The 20,413-nt window shown below is 50.4% G+C and overlaps 1 protein-coding gene across 1 annotated transcript in view; it reads left to right on the top strand.

The window, feature by feature from the left end:
* PDE10A (phosphodiesterase 10A) overlaps positions 1–20,413 on the top strand; it is a gene marked incomplete at both ends in the record, with an annotated part of 477,347 nt that overhangs the window by 220,983 nt on the left and 235,951 nt on the right. The window contains one exon of the mRNA XM_080700165.1: positions 6,896–7,030. Coding sequence (XP_080556291.1) covers positions 6,896–7,030 — 135 coding nt within the window. The remainder of the gene's footprint in view (positions 1–6,895; positions 7,031–20,413) is intronic.

The following is a 20,413-nucleotide window of genomic DNA, read 5'->3' as shown; positions in this document are numbered from 1 at the left end:
AAAATTAGTTCCAAATCTATAAACATTGTGGACCTCCTCAGACCCTTAGGACCTGGACCAAGAACAACCCCAGCGACGTGGCCAGAGTGAAGGAGGTGGAGACCAGCTGCCATTTCCTGAGATGGACTTAAGTGTATGCATTCTAGAATTGTGCTGGAGCTTACCACCTCTTACCAATCCCATCACATCACCGGACTAAAAACCTTAAATGCCTGGCTATGCCTGTTCTCCTAAGAGTAAGTTTTTATCCAGGTCAGCCAAATCCTGCATTATTTGAAGTTTTTCTCAGGGCATTAATTGGTGTTATATCTAATATATTGGTGTTATATCAGTCATTATATATTATCATAGGTGCTCACATTCATAACAGAAATTGGAAAATACTCCCAAATAACACTTTATTAGATGAAACTTGATCTTAGAAAAATTTCACATAGGTTAATCTCAGTCCTAATTTTTCTTCTACAGACATATTCCTCATGCTGGAGCCAAATATGGTACTTAGATTCCATTTTCTTCTCTTAATTTTAATTTTCCCTGAAATTAATATTAGCCTTGATTTTTATATGTTTAGTGTTTGAGCGATACCTAATTCTTTTCCCAAATGCTCCCACAGGTCTGTCACAGAGCCAGATATCCAGTTTCCAAAGCACTCCATGCACATTTTGAAACACTGTCAGCTCGACAGTGGCTTCCTGGAGCATGTCTCCCTCTCCACCTGCCCAGGCTGCACCTGCTGCGCACCTGTTGTTCCAGGACCTCCTGCCGCACACATCCTGGGATGCCCTTCACTACCCCCAGTGTTCACGTATCCCTGGTCCTCGAGTTAGTCCTCTGTTTGGGAAGCACACTTCATCTCGTAGCTTCCTGACACAGGATGCCTGTGAGGTCAGCATTCTGAGGCCGTATGCTAGGAAATCCTCCCTCCATGACACTCAATGGGTGAGAAATTTCAGACAGAGAGTCACTTTAGACTGTTTGAGCACCTTCACAGCGCTCCTGAGAACTAGAGCAGTATTCCTGGTTTCTTTTGCATGTACACGCCTCTCTCCCTCTCTGGAAGCTCATGGGCTCTTTTCCTGATCCCTGTTAATGATGACCATGCCTTAGTGTCACTGCCTAACACCACTGCCCTGAGCCTAGGGTGCGCCTGCAGTCTGCAGAGGCACGTGTTTCAGTTCTGGACTATTTTCCTGTATTGCACCTTTGATTATTACTTCCTCGCAGCAGCTGCTTCTTCTTCTTCTTCTTCTTCTTCTTCTTCTTCTTCTTCTTCTTCTTCTTCTTCTTCTTCTTCTTCTTCTCCTTCTTCTCCTTCCTCCTCCTCCTCCTCCTCTTCCTCTCCCTCTCCCTCTCCTTCTCCTTCTTCTTCTTCTTTCTCCTCCTCCTCCACCGCCTCCTCCTCATCCTTCTGGGCTGAATTAATCCTTATCTTTTCCCATCCTTTCTCCATTTTTGTATTATTGTTCTAGTTTCTGGGGATTTCTTACATTTTATCCCTCAATCTTTCTATCAATTTTTAAAAAATTTATAGTAGTCTATTTTTAATTTCAAAAAACCATATATGGTTCTCCAATTATTCTTTCATAGCATACTGCTTGTTGTTGTTGTTTGCCAGAAATCCAATATCTTTTCCTCTTTCTCTGAGAACATGATAGTTTTAAGAACTCTTCCTCTTCCCTGTGTGGTCTCTTTCCAAGTTTCTTTTTTTCTATTTATTATTTTAGCCTCTTTGGGAACTTCTCCTTAATTATCGTCCTCTCCTTCACCATCTTTTCCCATTTGAGAGTGAAACCCTGGCGTACAGACCAGAAATGGTGAGCGGTAAGAAGAGTGGGGGCGACCAGGGGCCGTTGCCCGGCTGGCTTGTTGCAGGTTAACTGCACGGAGATGACACAAGTTTCCATCGCAGTGTGGTCTTTTCTGTGCTACGGTTCAGCTTTTCCAGAGAAAGGAAAGTCTATTGCTTTTTGTTTTATTTTATTTTGTGCTAGAAATTAAACCTGGGACATTCTACCTCTCAGCTATGCCCCTAGCCCTTTTTATTTCTTTTAATTTTTTTTTATTTTGAAACAGGGCCTCATTAAGTTGTTAAGGCTGGCCTTGAACCTGTGATCCTCCTGTTTCAGAATCCCAAGTACTGGGATTTGCAGGCTTGTGCTACCCTGCCAGGCAGAAGCATGCTCTCTCTTTCCTGGGGCAAGGGCTGGGACTGAAGTGCCCGAGCCGAGCTTGGAGGCAGGAGGAGCGGAGGCCTGGGTCCAGCGGGAGGCGCGCTCAGGGCCCACAGAGCGCCTCTGCGTGCCTCGCCCTTGTCCCTGCCTCAGTCTGTTGCGAGTCCCCTCTGCGCACCATGTGTCTGAGAACAGTCTCTCTCCAGTTAGTTTCTCAAGGCATAAATCCAATATTTCTTCTGGAGATGGGAGGCTGTGTCTCCTCTGCCAAATTCATTTATATTTTTATGATGATAATCCATTTATTTTAAGGATTTTTTTCCCAGTGGTTGCTGCAGCAGCATATTTCGTAAAATTGGGACTATACAAAGTAGATTAGCATTGTCCTTATACAAAGATGGCATGCAAATTTAGGAAGTATTTCACAAAAAAGAGAACAAAAACTTGAAAATAAGATCCCAAACTATAAAACACTTAGACTAAAATGCAGGAATAAGCTTTCTGAAGCCTGGGCACTGGCGATGAGTCCTTGAACACGGCACCCAAAGTGCAAGCAACCAAGGAAAAGGGGGCGAGACAGACATCTTTGGAACTAAAACACTTGTCCATCAAGAACACCATCAACAGAACGAAAATGCAGCCCCCAGAGGGGAGGTAATACACACCAGCCCGATATTTGATAAAGATTGAGACGGTACAAAAGTTCTTATAACTCGACAACAAAAGTAAACAACAACAACAACAAAAACTCAAGCCACAGCGAAGGACCGGAGTGGACCTACTCTACAGAAGACACACAGTAGTCAACAAGCCCACGGAAAGCCGCTCCACCTCACCCACCATTTGGAAAATGCAAGTCAGACCATGAGAAGATACCACCCCACCCGTTAGGATGATTGTTATCAAAACAAAACAAAAGTGTTGTGAGAATGTGGAAAAACTGAAACCCTTGTGTGCTGCTGATGGGAATGTAAAATGATGCAGTGTGTGTAGAAAATAGAATGGAACTTCCTCAAAAGAATAGACAAAGAATTACCATATAACCCAGCAGATAGTCTTATGGATATAAATCCAAAATAAATGAAGGCAGGCATGTGAAAGATATCTGCACACCACGTTTATGGCAGTCGAATTCCAAACAGCCAAGACGCAGAAGCAACCCGAGTCCTCAAGGGATGAACGGGTAAAGAAAGTGTGGTGTGGTTGCATTCTTCAGAAGGAAGGGAAGTTTGGCACATACTGCAACAGAGATGGATTCTGAGAACTGTATTACATAAAGCAATTCCATCACCAAAAGAAAGATATATGCCATATGATTCCATCAGGTGTGAAGTGCCTGGGGGGTCACCCTCATGGAATCAGAATATAGCATGGTGGTTTTCAGGAGTGGAGGGCAGGGCGGACTGGGGAATCCATGTGGGACAGGGAAGAAGCTGGGTGCTCTAAAGACGGTGGTAAGGATGGCCGGATGCAACTGGTGCCACATGGTCAGCGGGGTAGGCTTTAGGTTGTGTTTCTTTGCCACAACTTTAAAAGTAATACTTTTTTTCAAAATCAATAACGATTAAAGAGAAGCTTTTGGTTTTTAGCTAGTGACATCCAGATGTGTGAATTACTTCTTCCCACCTGTCTTCACAGCAGCGTCTTCTGTCAACGCCCTCTCCTCCTTTCCCTAAATACTGACGGCAAGCACAGTCTCCCAGGATGCTTCGGAGCTGAACGTGGGGCCCTGAACTCTGCGATAGTATGGAGAAGGAAGGGAGACCCCACTGGTGGGACAGGGTTAGGCCGATTAGCAGGGGACCAAAAGGGTCAGAGGATACTCTGCTTGGAGCTTAGGGCCCAGCAGGGTGGACCAACTGCGTCTCTGACCTCGGCCCAGGAGGTCTCAAGAGTGGCCCCACTTAGGACCCACTATCTTAGAGTGACTTAATGAGCGTCTGCTTTCTATGCCTTCCTCCCGGGACCTGGATCCACCCAGACCCTCACAGGCAGAAAGAGACTCAGCATGTGTGTGCGTGCGTGTGTGCGTGTGCGTGTGCGTGTGTGCGTGTGTGTGTGTGTGTGTGTGTGTGTGCATAAACCTCTCTCGCTCCTTCTCCTCTTTGTTTCCTTAGAATCTATTAATCCTCTCCAGGTTTCTTCTCCTTTGGAAGAGCCTGGTCTTTTCAGTGAACCCAAACACAGCATTCTTGGAACTCCTGAAGGGTCATTTTGGGGGGGGGAAATTTCCTCAACAGCACATTGGCTGGACTGGAGGTGGTGCCCACCTGACGCACACGCACGAAGGTACGCTGGCTCGTCTCCACGTGCATAGGCGGTGGGGTGGGGTCTCTGGGATCAATGTTTTTATCTTACTACTAAGCATCTTAAAATCCTGATGCTCATCTCTGCAAAGGCACGATGGCTTATCCCAGAAACATTTGCAATCCCTAAGCCTTGCCAGCTGCTGTGCGCGACAGCGGGACGGTCCTTAATCACGTCCTGCCGTGGTGTTGCCAGTGCCCTGCCTGGCTACCCGGGCACACGTTCCCATACCAGCTCTTCCTCAGCCGTCCTCCTCAGAGCGCTGAGCAACACAGTCCACTCCCAGGCATTCAACTCAGAGTCCTGGGCGGACACGGCAGTGCTTGAGCCCAGAGCCTCACTCTGTGTCCACACAGGCATTCTTCCATGCCTGGTCTGGGGCTGGGTCAGAGCAGCTCCCACACGGTGTGCAGGGCAAAGGCGCCCGCCCCACCAGCCTCAGTCTCTGGAGGAGAATCCACCAGTCCCACAGTCTTCTACCTCCTTAGCACAGGGACAAATGGACGTGCCCTTCAAGGGAACCAAACACCCTTTGTGATTCAGTTCCTTCCCCCTGCCCCTGGTGTGACGGCACACCCACACACATCTGAAGCTCGCCTCTGGACACTGTTGGTTCCGTCCCTGGGAGGCTCTGGCTCCCAGCGGGCTGTTGGGTCTGGATGGTGTGGGGTGTCTCCTAGCCCCCCTGACACATGCGTGCTGAGCCACAACACCCATCAAACTTGGTCTACTTTTTGCAGTCTGCGTGGTTGGATTTCACTGTTTATTCCTCTTATTTTACAAAGTGTGGCTTTGGTCTTTCAGACCCAGCTATCATTAGAGTGTAATGCAATTTGACAGTACAGATCGTATACATGAGGCTAGAGGCCTGGGGGCTCAGGAATGGAAAATACATCTCACACACACACACACACACACACACACACACACACACACACATACATGAGGATGGACATGGCTAATTCATGTTACCCTATCCTGTGGGCTCCAGGCAGATTGGGGTGGTGTAAAATAGGAAACCTTGATGGCTCAGCCAGTGGCTGGGTGTAGGACTGGATGCCTGTGTTGTCTGGTGCTGCTGGAGAGTCAGCAAAGCTGGGCTAGAATCCAAGATACCATGTTCTTGGATTCTACACACGCAAACTACAACTCAGGTGATGGCCTCTCCGGGCATGCCTCGCGTCCGAGTTCATTGAAATGATCAGCTACAGGCAGTGAACATGTTGGTGATACCTCAATAAAGCAGTCCTAAAATGTGTTGTGATAATATGAGACATATTTCAATCCAGAGTACTTCATACGTGATCCGCGGTCTTCCTCATGCCAATAACCCCTGCGGCCTGTGTAGGTGGGATTTCCACATCGCTTGTCACGACTGTCCTGTGGTCCTCACTCCAAGTTGCTGTGACCTCGGCAGCCTCCTCTTAACTATGTACCAAGCACAAGAGTAGAGACAGCACCCGGGGACAGGTGTCTGTGGCTGCACCCTGACCGACGGGCCATGCAGTGGAGAAGACCAGACACTCTTAGAAGCACTGGCATTTGGGGCGTTGCCTCCAGGCGTCTTCGTGGCACACCTGGTCCCTCACCCCCATGCTGGGCCGCGCACCCCGCATCTTCCCCCATGCAACAGCCAGCTCTTCCTATGTGCTGTGCTGTAACCCCAGCCCATCCAGCCTTCGACGGGAGCTGATGGCTCTGGTACATTACAGAAAGGACCAGGCCACACGCACAGGCCTCCTCTCATGGAACCAGACATGGCGGCCACGGATTGAATTCAAGGTTTCGATGTTTTTCTTAAATATTAAGCGCTTCTGAAGTGCATCCTAACTAATCCCTCAGGGTGTGGACCTCGGCTGACCCGCGTGCTCCCAACTGCCCTTGAGATCCACGGGTCTGCCTGTGGACGAGTCCGCTCCTGGCTGCTCTCTGCAGGCCGTGCTCCAGCTGAGCTCAGCATTCGGCAGGCTCTCGCAGCTCTGCGACCCCTCTGGCCTTCCTCTTGGCCACATCCCTTATAGTCCGGGGCCCTATAGGGAGGCTGCAGACAGTGCCTCTCACCTGCAAGCTCCCAAGAGGGGAGTAACTCATAAAGCTCCCCAAATGGCCAACTCTCAGAGCCCATAAGAAGGACGAGAAGCCAGATGTTACAGCTAACTTCTATTTCTGGTCTTCACAGCCCTGAGCCAACCGTCTGGGGCTACGAGGGTGTGGGTTCAAGCATGAGCCCACATCCTGATGGGAGTCTGCTGTGCTATCTGTGTAAGCCCAGTGGGGGGCCGTTGGGAGTTGCATCTCCAGCCCACTGCTGTAGATGCGCCACACTTGGAAGCGGCCCCGGGGAGCCCGCTCCTGGTTATGAGGGTGGATTTCGGCAGCGCTTGGAGATAATGCCACATCTCTGTTCTTTCCAGCCAGCCGCCTCCCCTTCACCATCAAAGGTGGGAGCAAAAGGCCCACTCTGCTGGCACCGCGAGGCCGGCCGGATGCCCGAGAGCAGATGAGCAAGGACCCTGCGGAGGGCGCCGTGGGCTCCTGCAACGTGACAGGTACCCAGGGACCCTGCCCTTCCTGAGACCTCTGTCATTCTGAGCGGGGACATTGTGGACGGGGGCCAAGGAAACTGCCATGGCTGGGAGGACCTGGGATAACAATGCTGGAATAGGGCCTGGGAATGGAGAAGGGGCCTTGCGTATGAGCACCTCGAATCTCTCCTTCTTCATTTTCTGAAGCTAGATCAGGCAGCTTTTTGGTAAATACACTGTCAGATCAGCACTTTACTATGACAGTGAAGGGTAACCTCTTCACTTACTAACCAGCAAAGGAACTTCAATGGGAAAATAATGTGAATTATTTTTATCAGATGGCTTTGACTGCTAAATGAAGTTTCCAGCAAAAAAAAGCTCCAATTTATTCGAAAATGTTCATGATATTGGATAGATCATCAGAACCTTAGGATTCAATTTCCTAAGACACAAAACAAATGTGCTTTACTGTTCCTAAGGTAGAGGAGGTAGTGGTCATTTTCAAAAGTGAGCCCGGGGTGCATTTAGGTCAGTTTATGATAGGCAAGTGCCTGTGACTGCTCAGATACACGTATTCACTAAAACCGAGACTTCGCATGTGACCGATGACAGAGTCACTCTGCTTGGTGGAGAGTGCTGCTCCTGATGTTGGCTCTTTGTCCAGGACGTGCCCCTGGACTTGAGGTTGGTCCTGGTAACCAATTTCCCCCACTCAACCTGGGGAGCCCACACTGAGGGACAAGCAGGTGTGTGCTTCAGAGAATGGCGAGCGCCCGGAGAGAGCCATGCAGAATGCAGGAGGTGCGGGCGCAGTCCTGAGGTCTGGGTTCCGGCAGGGGATGGGGGCCAGAGGCAAGAGTGCCCTGGAGAGTTCAGAGCTGAGCAGAAGGATGGGGCAGCCTAAATACAGATTGCAGCCCAGTAGAGGCCGCCAGGCCACATGCGCAGAGGAGCAAGGTCCTGCAGGCCCTACAGGCCGCCGGTGTCAGTCTTCCAGTGTTGGGAAGATGTGTAAATTTAAAGCAAAAGAGTAAAATGCTGTGATGTATGATCTTAAAATGGCTTCTGCAGAATGGAGGGAGGAGGTGGAAAGTGGGCACAGCTGGTGGAGGAAGTAGGGAGGCTGGCAGCTGGGGAGCTCACGGCACTGGGACAGGAGCGCGGCCAGCAGGATGGGTACGTGGCACTCCCTGGGTGTGCTCTGTTCTCTTTAGGCTTTTGCCCAGGATGTCACTTCAGTATCAGTGTGGAGAGCAGTAAAGTACCCGGCACAGTCGGCTGGGCTCTCGTCTGGGGTGGCTGCTGCTGTAGCTGAAGTTCAAGTGGATTCAAATCCACTGAAACTGAACATTGTCAGGATGGGGAAGAGTGGGGTAGACCCCAGGTGCAGGTGTAAGCCCTGAACTCTGTGGGTTGGGCACATTCAGAGTTCTCCCAGGCCTTGGGAGGCTGAGACACGAGGGTCACAGGTTGGAGGCCCGCACATGGTAACTTAGTGAGAACTTGTTTCAAAATAAAAAGGGCTGGGGGTGTAGCCCGGTGGTAGAATCCCTCTGAGTTCAATCCCCAGTAACATACGCGTGCGCGCGCGCGCACACACACACACACACACACACACACACACACACACAGTAAGGAGCTTCCAGATATGCGTACAAGTGGCATGGTGTGGACAGTGGACTTTAGGATGCCGGTGCAGAGCAGACCATGGGAGCTGGAGGTGCAGATTGGAGTGAGAGCCACGTGGCCTCAAAATCAGTGCTGGGCGAGACGCCCTGAGACAGAAGCATCTGCACGCAGCTGGCCTGGAGCTCAGCCTCCTCTGGGAGTGAGGATCCCAGCTGTCACTGGCAACAGCTGGGCAGGGGGAGGGAGCGTTGCAAGAGGCCCCTGCCACCGCATCTGAGAGCTGAGGGTAGAGCTGGCACCTGGGGCTCTGTGGGGCCCTTGAGCAGGGCAGGAGAGGCTTGAGAGGGGCCGGAGATAAATGGCATCTCCAGAGAGTTTTGTTTTAGAGAAGAAGCTATCAGGAGAGCTGGGTGTCAAGAGGGCTTGCATGAATTAGCGTGGAGACTAGAGGGTGGAGCGGGTCGGTTAGGTCCTATCAGCAGCGCATGCCGGGGGCTGGCGGCCATGGGGACAGTGTGTCTTCTCCAGAGGACAAAGAACCAAATCAGGACGCTCATCTTCAGCCTTGATGGGAGGTAAAGTGGCTCGTCCCTGGGTCCAAGGGCCTTAGAGGAAAGCTGCAGAGAGCTGTGGAAACACACGGCCAGTGTCAGCGTGAGACCAGTGAAAATGCCCAGCACGGCTGGCTGGCCGCGCCTCTGCGGTGGCTGCCATAGCTGCAGTTTAAGAGGATTAAAATCCACTGAAATTGAACACTCTGTAAGTTGCACAGACTCACGGCAAGTGCGGGGCAGGTGCCAGGAGGCTGCGGCCTTTCAGCCCAAGGGGAGCGACCGGTGTCATCACGGGAGCCTCTCAGGGACAGGGCTGTCTGGGTTGCAGAGGGAAGGACTGGCCGGGAAGAAGAGTCGGTGTCTCCTAATCCAGGAAGAGACTGGCCAATCCAGAATAAAAGTTAGCAGAATAGAGTGAAATTGAAACCGTGCATCTGAAGAGATAGAAAGAACCCACGCCAAGGCACACAACACGGCCAGTTTGAGGCCAGCCTCAGCAAGTTAGCAGCCAGAATGTTTCTGTCCATGACCTGTCCTGCTACTGAGTTATCCAGAAAGCCTAAAAAGAGGGTTGCTTACTCGACGCAGGGAAAGAGCACTCCACACCACACGAACAGCACTGGAGCATCCTTGCTGCAGGGTGGGAAAGCTTCCTGGTTGCTCTTGCCTCTCAGAATTTATCTTTCCCTTCCCTCTCCACCCAAACAGAAATAAAATGTGCGTTTCTGAAACCAGCTTTGCCACCTTAGCTTCTATCCGCTTGTTAATAGGGCATGCTGCTATCTCTGGTCTTCTTAGAGTTGTGTGTGAGGGGTGTGGCTGCCCTGCTCAACAGACAAGCATGTCCTCCTCGTCCACGGTTTGGGGAGCGTGTCACAATTCCCTAGGGACTACTAACAAGAGGTTTTGCCAGTTAGAATTTGGGTAAATCTAATGTTCCTTTTCTCTTCTTGTAACAGGGTTAAGATTGTAAACAATTTCCGTTCTTTATGGAGGGAGAGGGAAAAACTTACATTTGAATTCCAATGATTGCTTTATTTTTTTCTTCAATATAGTGCAGATAAGTGTAAAAATTTTAAAGGTAGAGCAACATTAAAAAAAGACTTATATATTGCCCCTTAATAAGATAATCTGTTACTTAAATTATTATAGAATCTCACTCAAACTGGGGTTTTAGCGCAGTGGTAGAGTGCTTGTCTAGCATGGGTGAGGACTTGGTTTTGGTCCCTAGCATTGAATAAATAAATAAACAAACAAACAAACCCCAAATCTCTGTATGGATAATTTTCGACAGAAGGTCAACTTATTGTCAGGAATATTTGATATGGTGCAATTATGTTACAATGTTGATCATTTAAACCATTCCTGGAAATTGCCTGACATTGAGTAAGTAGATTCTGAAGTAGACTCTGCTTCTAGCACTAAGGTAGATGCTGTGGGGATACGAGGTAGTCACGACCATTCCATCTTGGAAGGTTTTGCTACAGCAAGGACTATTCCCAAGAACCCCTGTGCCTCTCTCCTGAGCACCAGCTTGGCTGCTGTGGGGTGTCATGCTGGGTCTGCACGGTTAACGGGCATCTCTATATTCTGTTTCTGTCTGTGGTAGATGAGACCACACTTAGGAAACCACACCTGTGCTGAGTACACAACTGGCCAGGTGCTCACAGTGGAGACGATGCCTGCCTGTTCCACCTCACCTGTCTCAGGAGTAGAGCAGCGGGCTTCACGCCCCAGCATGCGCTCTCTGAGCTTCCCCTGTTTGTCACCTGTCCTTCCTGGTACCCGGTGGCTTTGGGGCCACACTGGGCTGGCTGCTATGCAGTGAGGCATGTCTGCGTGGAACAGGCTTGCACTTGAGACCTGGTGTAAAGGAGCGCAGGGTCTGCCTCCACGAGGGCTGGCCTCTGGACGCCGCAGGAAGGGAAGAGCCGAACAGTAGGGCAGACAGAGGATTGGCTGGACATTGAAGGGAAACCCAGACAGACACCATGGCCCCGTTTCTGATTCCAGACAGAGCTGACCGATAACAGAGTTAAATTGATTATTATTTTTAAATATGTCTTTTTTTCCTTTGGACCAAAAGCATTAAATGATTGAGCACATAACAGGAGAGATACTCCTGTTTATCTGCTGGTTTTGCCTGTCCCTCTCTTCTCATATAAGTCCACACAACGGGATATCTCCTGTTCACAGAACCTAATCGGCAGGATTTTTTTTTCTGTTGAAATCTCACTGATGTTTCTTTCCCTGATTTTAATGTCCACATCCGTCGCTCTCGGTGAACCTGCAGGTGTGGTGCTAGGAACTGTCAGGCCCGGAAGGGTTTTATTGGTGCCAGATAGGATAATGTATGTGAACTCTGTGTGAACCCTCCTCAGAAGCGACTCCCTTGCACAGCTGCCCAAAGATGGAAGAAAGCACATCCCTGCTCATCCCGCTGCTCATCTGACGGGAACGTGCCTTGCAGTGGACGCCCGCCATGTTGGGCTGGGCCACAGTGTCCGGGGCTCCTCCTGCCTCTGAATTCCACCTCGTGTGTGAGGTGGCTCCTCCTCCCACCTCCCCGATGCTCTCTGGGAAGGAGCACACGTGGGTCCTTTCAGAATGGTTCCAACGTGGAGCCCGCTCATCTGGCAGTGTGGCTCCAAGGACCGCAGCCAACACCACCCACGGTGCATCCTGGCCTCGAGCCCAGAGCGCGAGCCAACTCCCGTGCCTGCAGAGGTTCTCTGTAGGATGCCACTCTCCTCCTGCTCGCTGCAGCTGGCCTTTCTCCTCCTCCGGAGTGCGTACGGATGTGTTTGGGTGTGTGTACAGTAGCTTTGAACTTGTGGAAAAGGAAACCCCAGAAGCTGGGTGCTCCTGGCTGGGGACTCCTGCTGTTCCTTCGGTTCCTCTTGGTGATCTGAGTCTGTGACATCCCACAGCAGAGGCACCAGCCTCATATGCCCTATCAGAGAATCTCAAAGGATGGGAAAACAAGCTGGGCTGCCTGGCTCTGTCTGCTTCCCAGACCTTTGTGCCAGAGCCCCTGGAGCGCCCAGGCACGGGAAGGCTCCCAGGGGCAGGATGGAGCCGGGAGACTGGAGGTCCCAGGAAGCTCAGACCACACCTCACTGCTCTGGGCCCAGGGCCAGGATGGAGCAGAGAGGTGCAGTGTGGTCCTCGGAGGACCACAAATGAGGCAGTTCTGAGCACTCGGGTGTGTAATGCTTCTTATCCATGCTGGAGCATCAGTCTCGGCCTCCCTTTCTCTTGTTGAAGATCAATTTGAATTCTGCCTTAAAGCGCTGAGCTGCTCTGCCACCTCCCCAGCTCCTGGATCAACGACCAGAGCATCAGCAGCCAGTGCCAGAGGCAGGGCCCCCGGCTCCAGACATCTCCCGGCCTCACAGTTACACTCAAAGCCCTTGGGCGCCTCTAAACCTGCAGAGACAGACATGCGCGACGTCGTCCTGGCAGGGGTAAAACCACAACTGCACCCGACACTCCGTGTGCAGAATCCAGAGACGCTCTCCTCAAGGGGGACCAGGACCTCTGCCATTCCCACTCTCCTGGGTCAGGGTCGGGCCACTGAAAAGCCTTGGAGAGTTGGCCTGTTTGTCTAATTAAAAACAGTCATTTGCAAAGTCACAGACACACTCAGGCCCCGCGCTGGCTTCCAATGCACCTGCCCTTCTCCACATGTGCTGTTCTTGGAATAAACACAGGTGTACATAGCTCTAGGGAGGCCAGTCGTGCTTATGAAAATGCATTTCAAACCACAATGCAGGTGAGAGGAAGTGGGCTTCCTAACCCTTTCAGGTCACTGTGGCTCTCCATGGAGGGTCGTCATGGTCCGGGGCCCGTGTGACCTTCTTCACAGCAGGGCTTGGTTCCAAGAGTCTGGTCACAGGCGTGCAACACACGGGGGGGGGGGGGGGGCTCATCTGACTTGCTCCTCAGGGAGCAGCGTGGAGAGCCTGGGAGTCGCACGCCAGCCCCGGCCTTCTCCTGCTGCAAAGTAGTCAGTCTTAATAGTTTACATCTTGCGTCTCGCCTCTGGGGGGCTGCGTGGACTGTGGACCCTGCACGGGTGGCTTTGTGACCTATATTTGCTCTGAGCAGGGCTGCTGCCAGCCCTGTGCCGGAGATAAGAATCGAGCTGCAAGCACGGGGAGGTCCGCTCCAGCAGAGCTCACTGACGTCAGCCAGCAGCGCAGAGGTGCAGCTTCCCTGCGAGCTAAAGCGGTCCTGATCTAAAGGGACAGAGGGAGGGCTGGGTGCTTTTAGAAAACGACGCTTTCGCGATGTGCCTGCTCTGGGCTCCCGTGGTTTTCTTTGCTAGTCCCTACATCCCGAGCTTATTGCTTTTGAGGTGGATTCTCCGCGTTCTCAGAGCTCCAGACTCATCACCCCAGGCCCCCAAGTGCTCGCCCTTCCAGGGACCAGTATCGTTTAGGAAAAGATGTGAACAGAAACGCGCTCTGGCACAGCTGGCCTGGCCCTGCTGCTCCCTCCCGTGGGCACAAGCCGCAGTCCAAGGCTGGGGTGCTCAGCCTGGGCCCCCAGCCCTTCCTTTAGTCTCACGAGGGGCCCTCTGCCTGGGCAATCCCTGGACCCTGGCTCCCACTCACCTGGAGCCTAGAAAGCCGTTCTTGGCCCAGCCTGTGATGTGCACTCACGGGGACCTCCTGCAGCAGTCCATCCCCATCTGAGACTCCAAGGTACCTGGCTCTTCCGTCTTGGTTGTCTGCAGCTCTCTGTGTCTGCTGCTCTTCTGGACTGTGGCTTTCCTAAGGGCAGGCAGATGCCACCTGGTTCACTTCTGTGTGCCCAGCTCCCAGCCTAGAGTGGGACCCTATCAGCGATTCCACATGTGGTTGAATCAAAGCACATGGCCCAGCCGGAGTTCACTGGCTGTATGCCGCAGAATTCTCTTAGGAAACACAAAAACAGAAGGAACAGTGACCGTCGGTGGGTTTTGTCTCTGCTCACAGTCAGAGGCCCACAGGCACTTCCCTGGGTGGCACATCAGCCCCAAGTACGCGGACAGCTTCTGCCAGTTGGTGCTGGGCTGGCTGCTCTCCGCCTATCCCTTCTTTCTATCCCAGAAGTTTGCTCCCAGACATCTGAAACCAGGGCCAACCAAATACTGTTCCTTTATTGACAGAACAGAGGGGCACTTTATAATTCTTGTGTGTATTTTATGCACAGGAGGCATCTAACTGAGCTACTATAACCTACCAGGCTCAAGAGGAGTCAATACAAGTGTCCTTTCTGTCTGCAGGGATATCGTCCAAGATCCTCAGCAGATGGCGGAGACCTAAGCGAGCCCTGGAATTCAATACCTTCTCCTTCTTAGCCAAGCACTTACCGTGGGCTATGACCACACATTTTGCAGCCTGAGGTGTGACCACAAAACTAGCTAGGGTTCCATTCTTCTTACAATCACAGTCATTATAGAAGATTTGCTCCTACCGTGAAACTTGGCAACCTCAGCAAACAATTTTTTCCTTGCCTTATTAAGTAGACAGCGTTTACCTTTTCACTTAGAGCAACCACCTGAAGGCATCTCTGTGGCGTATCCAAACTGCCAGTATCAATTCTCCTGCCCTTCAAGTCTATTATTAAGTAATATTAGAGTCGTGTAGCCACAAGCACTCAGTATAGCACCTGGACAGTCCATCTGATAAGGCGGGAGGTGCCGACTGGCTGAGGGTGGGTAGGAGAGAGAGTAGAGGTGTGCTGGACAAGTGGACTGCTCACCACTAGCTGTGGACTAGGATGGTGCAAAGCTCTATCGCCCCGTTCAGTACAGTCTTGCCGTTTAACACCTAAGACTTCTTCATTTCTGGAATTTTCCATTTAACATTTTGGGAACGTAGTTGACCTCAGGTAACCGAGACATAGGAAAGAAAAACTCCAGATGCTGGTGGAGGGGCTCTGTGTCTCACACAGGATCTCTGCTTTTGTCCTCTTATTGGAAGCACTGGCAGAAACCCGCCATCAGACATAGTCGACTGACTGTCCAACAGTTTCACAACCCTCAGGGTGCCCCATCTGCGTCAACAAACACCTCACATTCCTTATCTGCTCTCACTGCTAACTGTAAAATCATCAGTGTGATCATTTATTTTCCATCCCAGACCAAAGGTTACGAGAAGGTTAAGCAGCAACTTCTGAGGAAAACCCCTCGCAGCTCCCTCCACTCCCTACAAACTGCCCTTCTACTTTCTGTCTCTCTCTGTGAGTTTTCATTCTCTGGGAAACTCACATAAGTGGGGTCACGCAGTTGTGTCTAAGCGCCAGGCTTCTTTATTTCTCTTAGAATGTCTTCAAGGTTCTTCCATATTTGTGGCATGTGTTTCTTAACCACAGTCTGGGGTAATTTGCCTGTAGCTTGAAGAACTTTATTATTTCTCATAAGATGAGACAGCCAGCATCAAATTGTTTCTCTTTATCTGGCTTTGCAGGCTATAAGATGGTTTGCTAGCAGTTTGGGCTTTCTTCATTCAGAACTTGAATATTCATCCTGCTGTTTCTTGGCCCCATCTTTCCTGCTGAGAAGTCAGCTCTTGTCTTGTTCAGGTTCCCTTTTATGATGTCATTTTCTCAAGCTGCTTTTACGTTTTCACCATGGTCTGTCTTTCTGTGCGTCTCTTTGATTGGACCCACTTGGAGCGTGTCGGTCTTCCTGGATGGCGATTGCTTTTCAGTAAGTTTGGGGACATCCAGCCCCGCCGTGTGTGACTGCGTTCTGCTCCCCTCGGTCTCCTCCGGCCCTCGTGTGTGTCCATGGTGCGCAGGTGCCGCCCGCCGTTCTCCCAGGCTTAGCTCACGGCTCTTCACTCTTTTCCTCTCTGTTGCCGACTCATTAGTCTCGCTCACCCTTCTTCCTGCCCGTTCACACCTACGTTGAGCCCCTTTGGTGAATTTTTAAAAAAATTTCAGTTAATGTGCTTGTCAGTGCCATAATTTCCGCCTGGCTCTTCTTTCTAACTTCTCTTTGTGTTGGTATTCTCTACTCAGTGTGACATTATCTCTTTCATCTTGGATTCCTTTAGTTCTATGAGGTCATTTATAATGGTCACCTTTAAACTCTGTTACACGGATAGTTGACAGCTCTCACAGGCGGTTTCTCTTGCCTGCTCGCCTCTTCCTCCCCTTCTAGTCAGTGCATAGGTCCTATTTCCCTATTTCTGGCCTCATTTTTGTTGGAAACCAGGCATTTTGGTTATTGTGCCACTTGTGTACCCGTCCTCTCCCTTCCTGCTTGAGCCCTTTGCTTGTTTGCTTGGTTAGGTGCTGCCTTGTTATTTTGATGACCCTTATTTTCCCTGTGACACAGTACCATGCCTCTCGTATCGTACCCCAGAAGGGACAGCTTGGGTACGGCCATGGACGATAGCACTGTGTCTGTCCACCTCTCTTTCTTTGACGGCACACAGCTATGAAGCCCCCAAATTGCTTTGCTGGGTGATTGCTGGATTTTTCAACAATGCCTGAGGCATAAATGCTTTGCAATTGACTCAGGTTTTGAATTTCTGAGGACAGCATTGGATATTTGCTCTGCCTTCAAGGGGCTCCTTCCAGGTGCCTCATTGGCTGGTTCTCGGCTGCAAGCTGGTCACTCTAGGCTGTCTCCTGTCTACAAATCTCTTCCCAGCTGCCTTTCCCACAAAATCCACAGCTCTTAAGAGTGCCCTCTGACTTAAACCTTAGGCTCTGTTGCAAACTAAGCCAGTTTCTCTGGGAAGATCCAGGAGCCATCTGTTTTACAGCCAGCTTCCCCGCTTCCCAGTCCAGGGCGGAATCCCTGAGCCAGGGTTCTGGGGCTGGCTGGGGAGCGCGGCAGGCTTCTGTCTGACTGACTCCATTGCAGTGCAAGGGGCGAACAGCACCCTGGAGTGTCCTGGCTTGTGCCCCGATGAGGAGCCTCCACTCACGCCTGGGAGGGGCATCTGGGGCCCCAGTTTCTTTGTGCATCATGTCCAAGGAATAGATTCCACCCCATCATCTGGAAAGACGAGAGGAGCCCAGCCTTTTGACCGTAGTCACATGATATGTAGCCTCAGCAACGGGTAGCTGGGGTAAGACAAGAAACACTGGCTGGGGGCTGGGGCATACCGTGGTCTGGGGGAGAAGAGACCCCTATATATTCTTGGCTGAAGCTGCTTGGCTTGGAGTCTACACATGACTGAGCTGGGAGGAGGAAGCAAAGTTGTTCACAGGACACAGACATTTGAATTCTTACAAAATTATGGTAGATTTTCTCAAATAGATGTTTCCTTGTGTTCTGTGAGCATATAGGACCATTTCCAGAGGCTGTGAATGGGTTTGAAAGCGGGCCTCACCAATTCCACGTCCAGGGAGCTCCACGCACTGCCAGGCCAGAAGTCAGCCCCTCAGCAGCTCACTCTTAAAACCATGCAGTGTTTGTCTTAGTGAAAAAGTCTCCTTTATGTGTATGTTAAAAAAAATGTTCACTTCAGGGGAAAGTGTGTTACAGAAGAGTAGATGTAAAATAAATGTAATTTTCCATTGACTTCATTTTCAAATAAGAGATTTATTCCTAGGAGGGAAAATCCTGTAATCGACTGAACTGAAGGCTCCAGCAAGAGCAGTGCGGAGCCACATCGTGTTAGTGCCCTGCGCCGAGGGGCTGAGCTTCTCAAGGAGCAGGCTACTTTTTGTCTTTGTTTCGTTTTGGAGGTTGCTATTGTTCTAATTTTACATCTTCTTTCTACCATCAACAGTCCTTTCTCCTTTGTCCTCTGTACCAGATCGTTTTAAAATGAACGACTCTGCTGGGAGAATGCTTTGACTCCTAGAACCCCAGGCTGGGCGGGTCACGGGCCGTGGAGTACACGCCTGCTAGTTTCATAAATGAGATGGAGTCAACATAGTCATCCAGAGAGAGAGAGAGAGAAGAGCATGCAGGTCACCTGCTGACCTTCTGCCCCCCATTACTGTTACAGGTCACGTAGGGACTCTGCGCTGAAGGGCAGTGAACAGTAAATGTCTTTTTGTTGTTGCTGTGGAGGTTAAACCCACAAGTATTCTACCTCCGAGCTACACCCCAGCCCTTTTTTGTTTGTTTGTGTAGAAACAGGGTCTCACCAGGTGGCTGAGAGCCCCACTGCACTGCTGAGGTTGTCATGGAACCCACATCCTCCTCTCTCAGGATCAGGGCAGCGAGTCTTAACTCCTGGACTATGGGTTCGTGGTACTGCCTGCTCTCTGCCCCTGCTGTGTGCGCTGATGAACGGCCCCTGTCCTCCTTCACCTGCCTGCCCTGCTCCCCTCCTCAAGACCCTCGCCTGCAGGTGAATGTGGTCCACGACAACACGGTGGAGTTACACGGCTGAGGGTAACACTGAGCAGAATAAGTCCCCTTTGCCTTGGTTATTTATCTCTGCATTCAATTAACTGATAATGAGATATACCTATACACCACCCCAAAGAAATGAAGCCTCTTAGAGGGCGAACCAGCTTTTGCCCTGGATTATGTTGCAGTTGGTGTGCCTGCAGTGATGGATTAGCTAGCATTTTTACACACAAGTGTGTAAAAGTGGTTTTATGTAATGCTTCAACTTGTATCCATTAAAAGTAAAGCACTTGCTTCAAACTAGATATTACAAAATACAGAATACATTTTAAAAATAAAAAAAGTTAATTTCTATAATTGGTATCAACTGGAGGAAAAACCTTCTAAAAGTGATTGTGTTTATAGGAACAGCAAGTATTGTCTGAAGTCTGAAAACTGCTTCAGGAAAGCTCTGCAAATGTGTTAGCTTTTTACCTTCTTGCCTGAGGTTAATTGCTCCCAGAAAAAATAAAATATATTAACCCTCAGATGAATGTAATTTGTGCAAAGTTGTGGGGAATATAATTTTTCCTCTCAGATCAGTGAGCATTGTTCGGATAATCAGGTCCTCTAAGTTAATTACTAAACGGCTCCTGAACAATAGCCACAGATTTTAAGTAGAAGTGTAAAGAGCCGTGGTGCTGATGGGAACGCTGTACTTGCCGCTGCTCAAGCTCTCAGCAGTCTGCTGCCAGTTGCAATCTCTCCCCTCATGGTGCTCCCACACCAGACCTTCTGAACCCATGCAGATAAGCATCTGATCTCAGCACTGCCCAGAGTGAACCCCAAAGCAGTAGGGCCAGGACACTCGTGTCCCAAGGATTCCTAGATGCAGCCCCAAACAGGTTACGGGACGCTGTGGTTTTTAAAATCAAAACATTTTATCTAGGATTGACATGTCTTAGACTCGGTTATGTAAACCTATTTTTATCCTCTCTCTGATTCAAAAAAGATAAGAGAGGGGCAGTTTCGTGCAAAATATAAAAATGCCATGGTGTAGCTCCGTGGCACAAAAGTGATGTATTTCATTGGTACTTAGAAATTAAGTGTGGAGTCTCACTACTCCGGTTGTATTAGACAATACTTTCCTATGTGTAAAAAATTTTATTCTATTAGGAAAAGGGGAAAGGATGGATTCGGGAAGACCAAAATACTTAGATAATTTCTAAAACAAGTTTTCTCCTAACACAAAACCCTGCCCTATGGTAGCAAAGACTGTCCATCTGCAGCTGCACCACTGTTAGGAGAGCCATGTCTTGGTAAGGGCTGGGAGAAGCACCGACGCCAGTACACTCCGCCCCAGGAGGGGCTGCACTAGAGGACTGGAAACCGGCGGCCGGCGGGGGAACAGCATGTGCCCCACGGGCCAGACCGGAGGCCCAGACCAGTGTCCTCATGACCCTGCCAGGGGTCTGACACGTGGCCCTGTCCACCTTTGTGGAGATGGAGATGTGGAGTTGGCTTCATCTCCCTGCGCCCTCAACTGCACGCGAGCCTTTGCCCCATCCCCTTTGGCCAGGAGGCTGCCTGAGCCCAGGGAGAACTTAGCAAGTGCCATGTAGTACCAGCTCCTTTGCAACCCACCCCGCTCTCCAGGCAGGAGTGTGCGATCTCCTCTGCTGATGAACACACGTCCGGGGCTGAGTGGGTGTCTTCTAGCCTCGACGTTCCACCTCCATCGCTCCCTGCACTCACCGCCCCGGCCAGATATGGATTTAGGGGTTGGTGTGCCACTAATGAGGGAATTTTAAAATCCAGACTTTTAAAGTTATTGAGCAAAAAGAGACCTGTTCAGGAGATGATTCATTGTGAGGACTTTAAGGGGTGACATGAGCTACCTGCTTATCAATTCATTCAGAAGCATTCAAAAAG

The sequence above is a fragment of the Muscardinus avellanarius genome, assembly GCF_963383645.1.
Source record: "Muscardinus avellanarius genome assembly, chromosome: 8".
Classification (NCBI taxonomy): domain Eukaryota; kingdom Metazoa; phylum Chordata; class Mammalia; order Rodentia; family Gliridae; genus Muscardinus; species Muscardinus avellanarius.
Note: the sequence above shows the minus strand (reverse complement) of the source record. Positions and strands in the feature narration are given on the sequence as shown.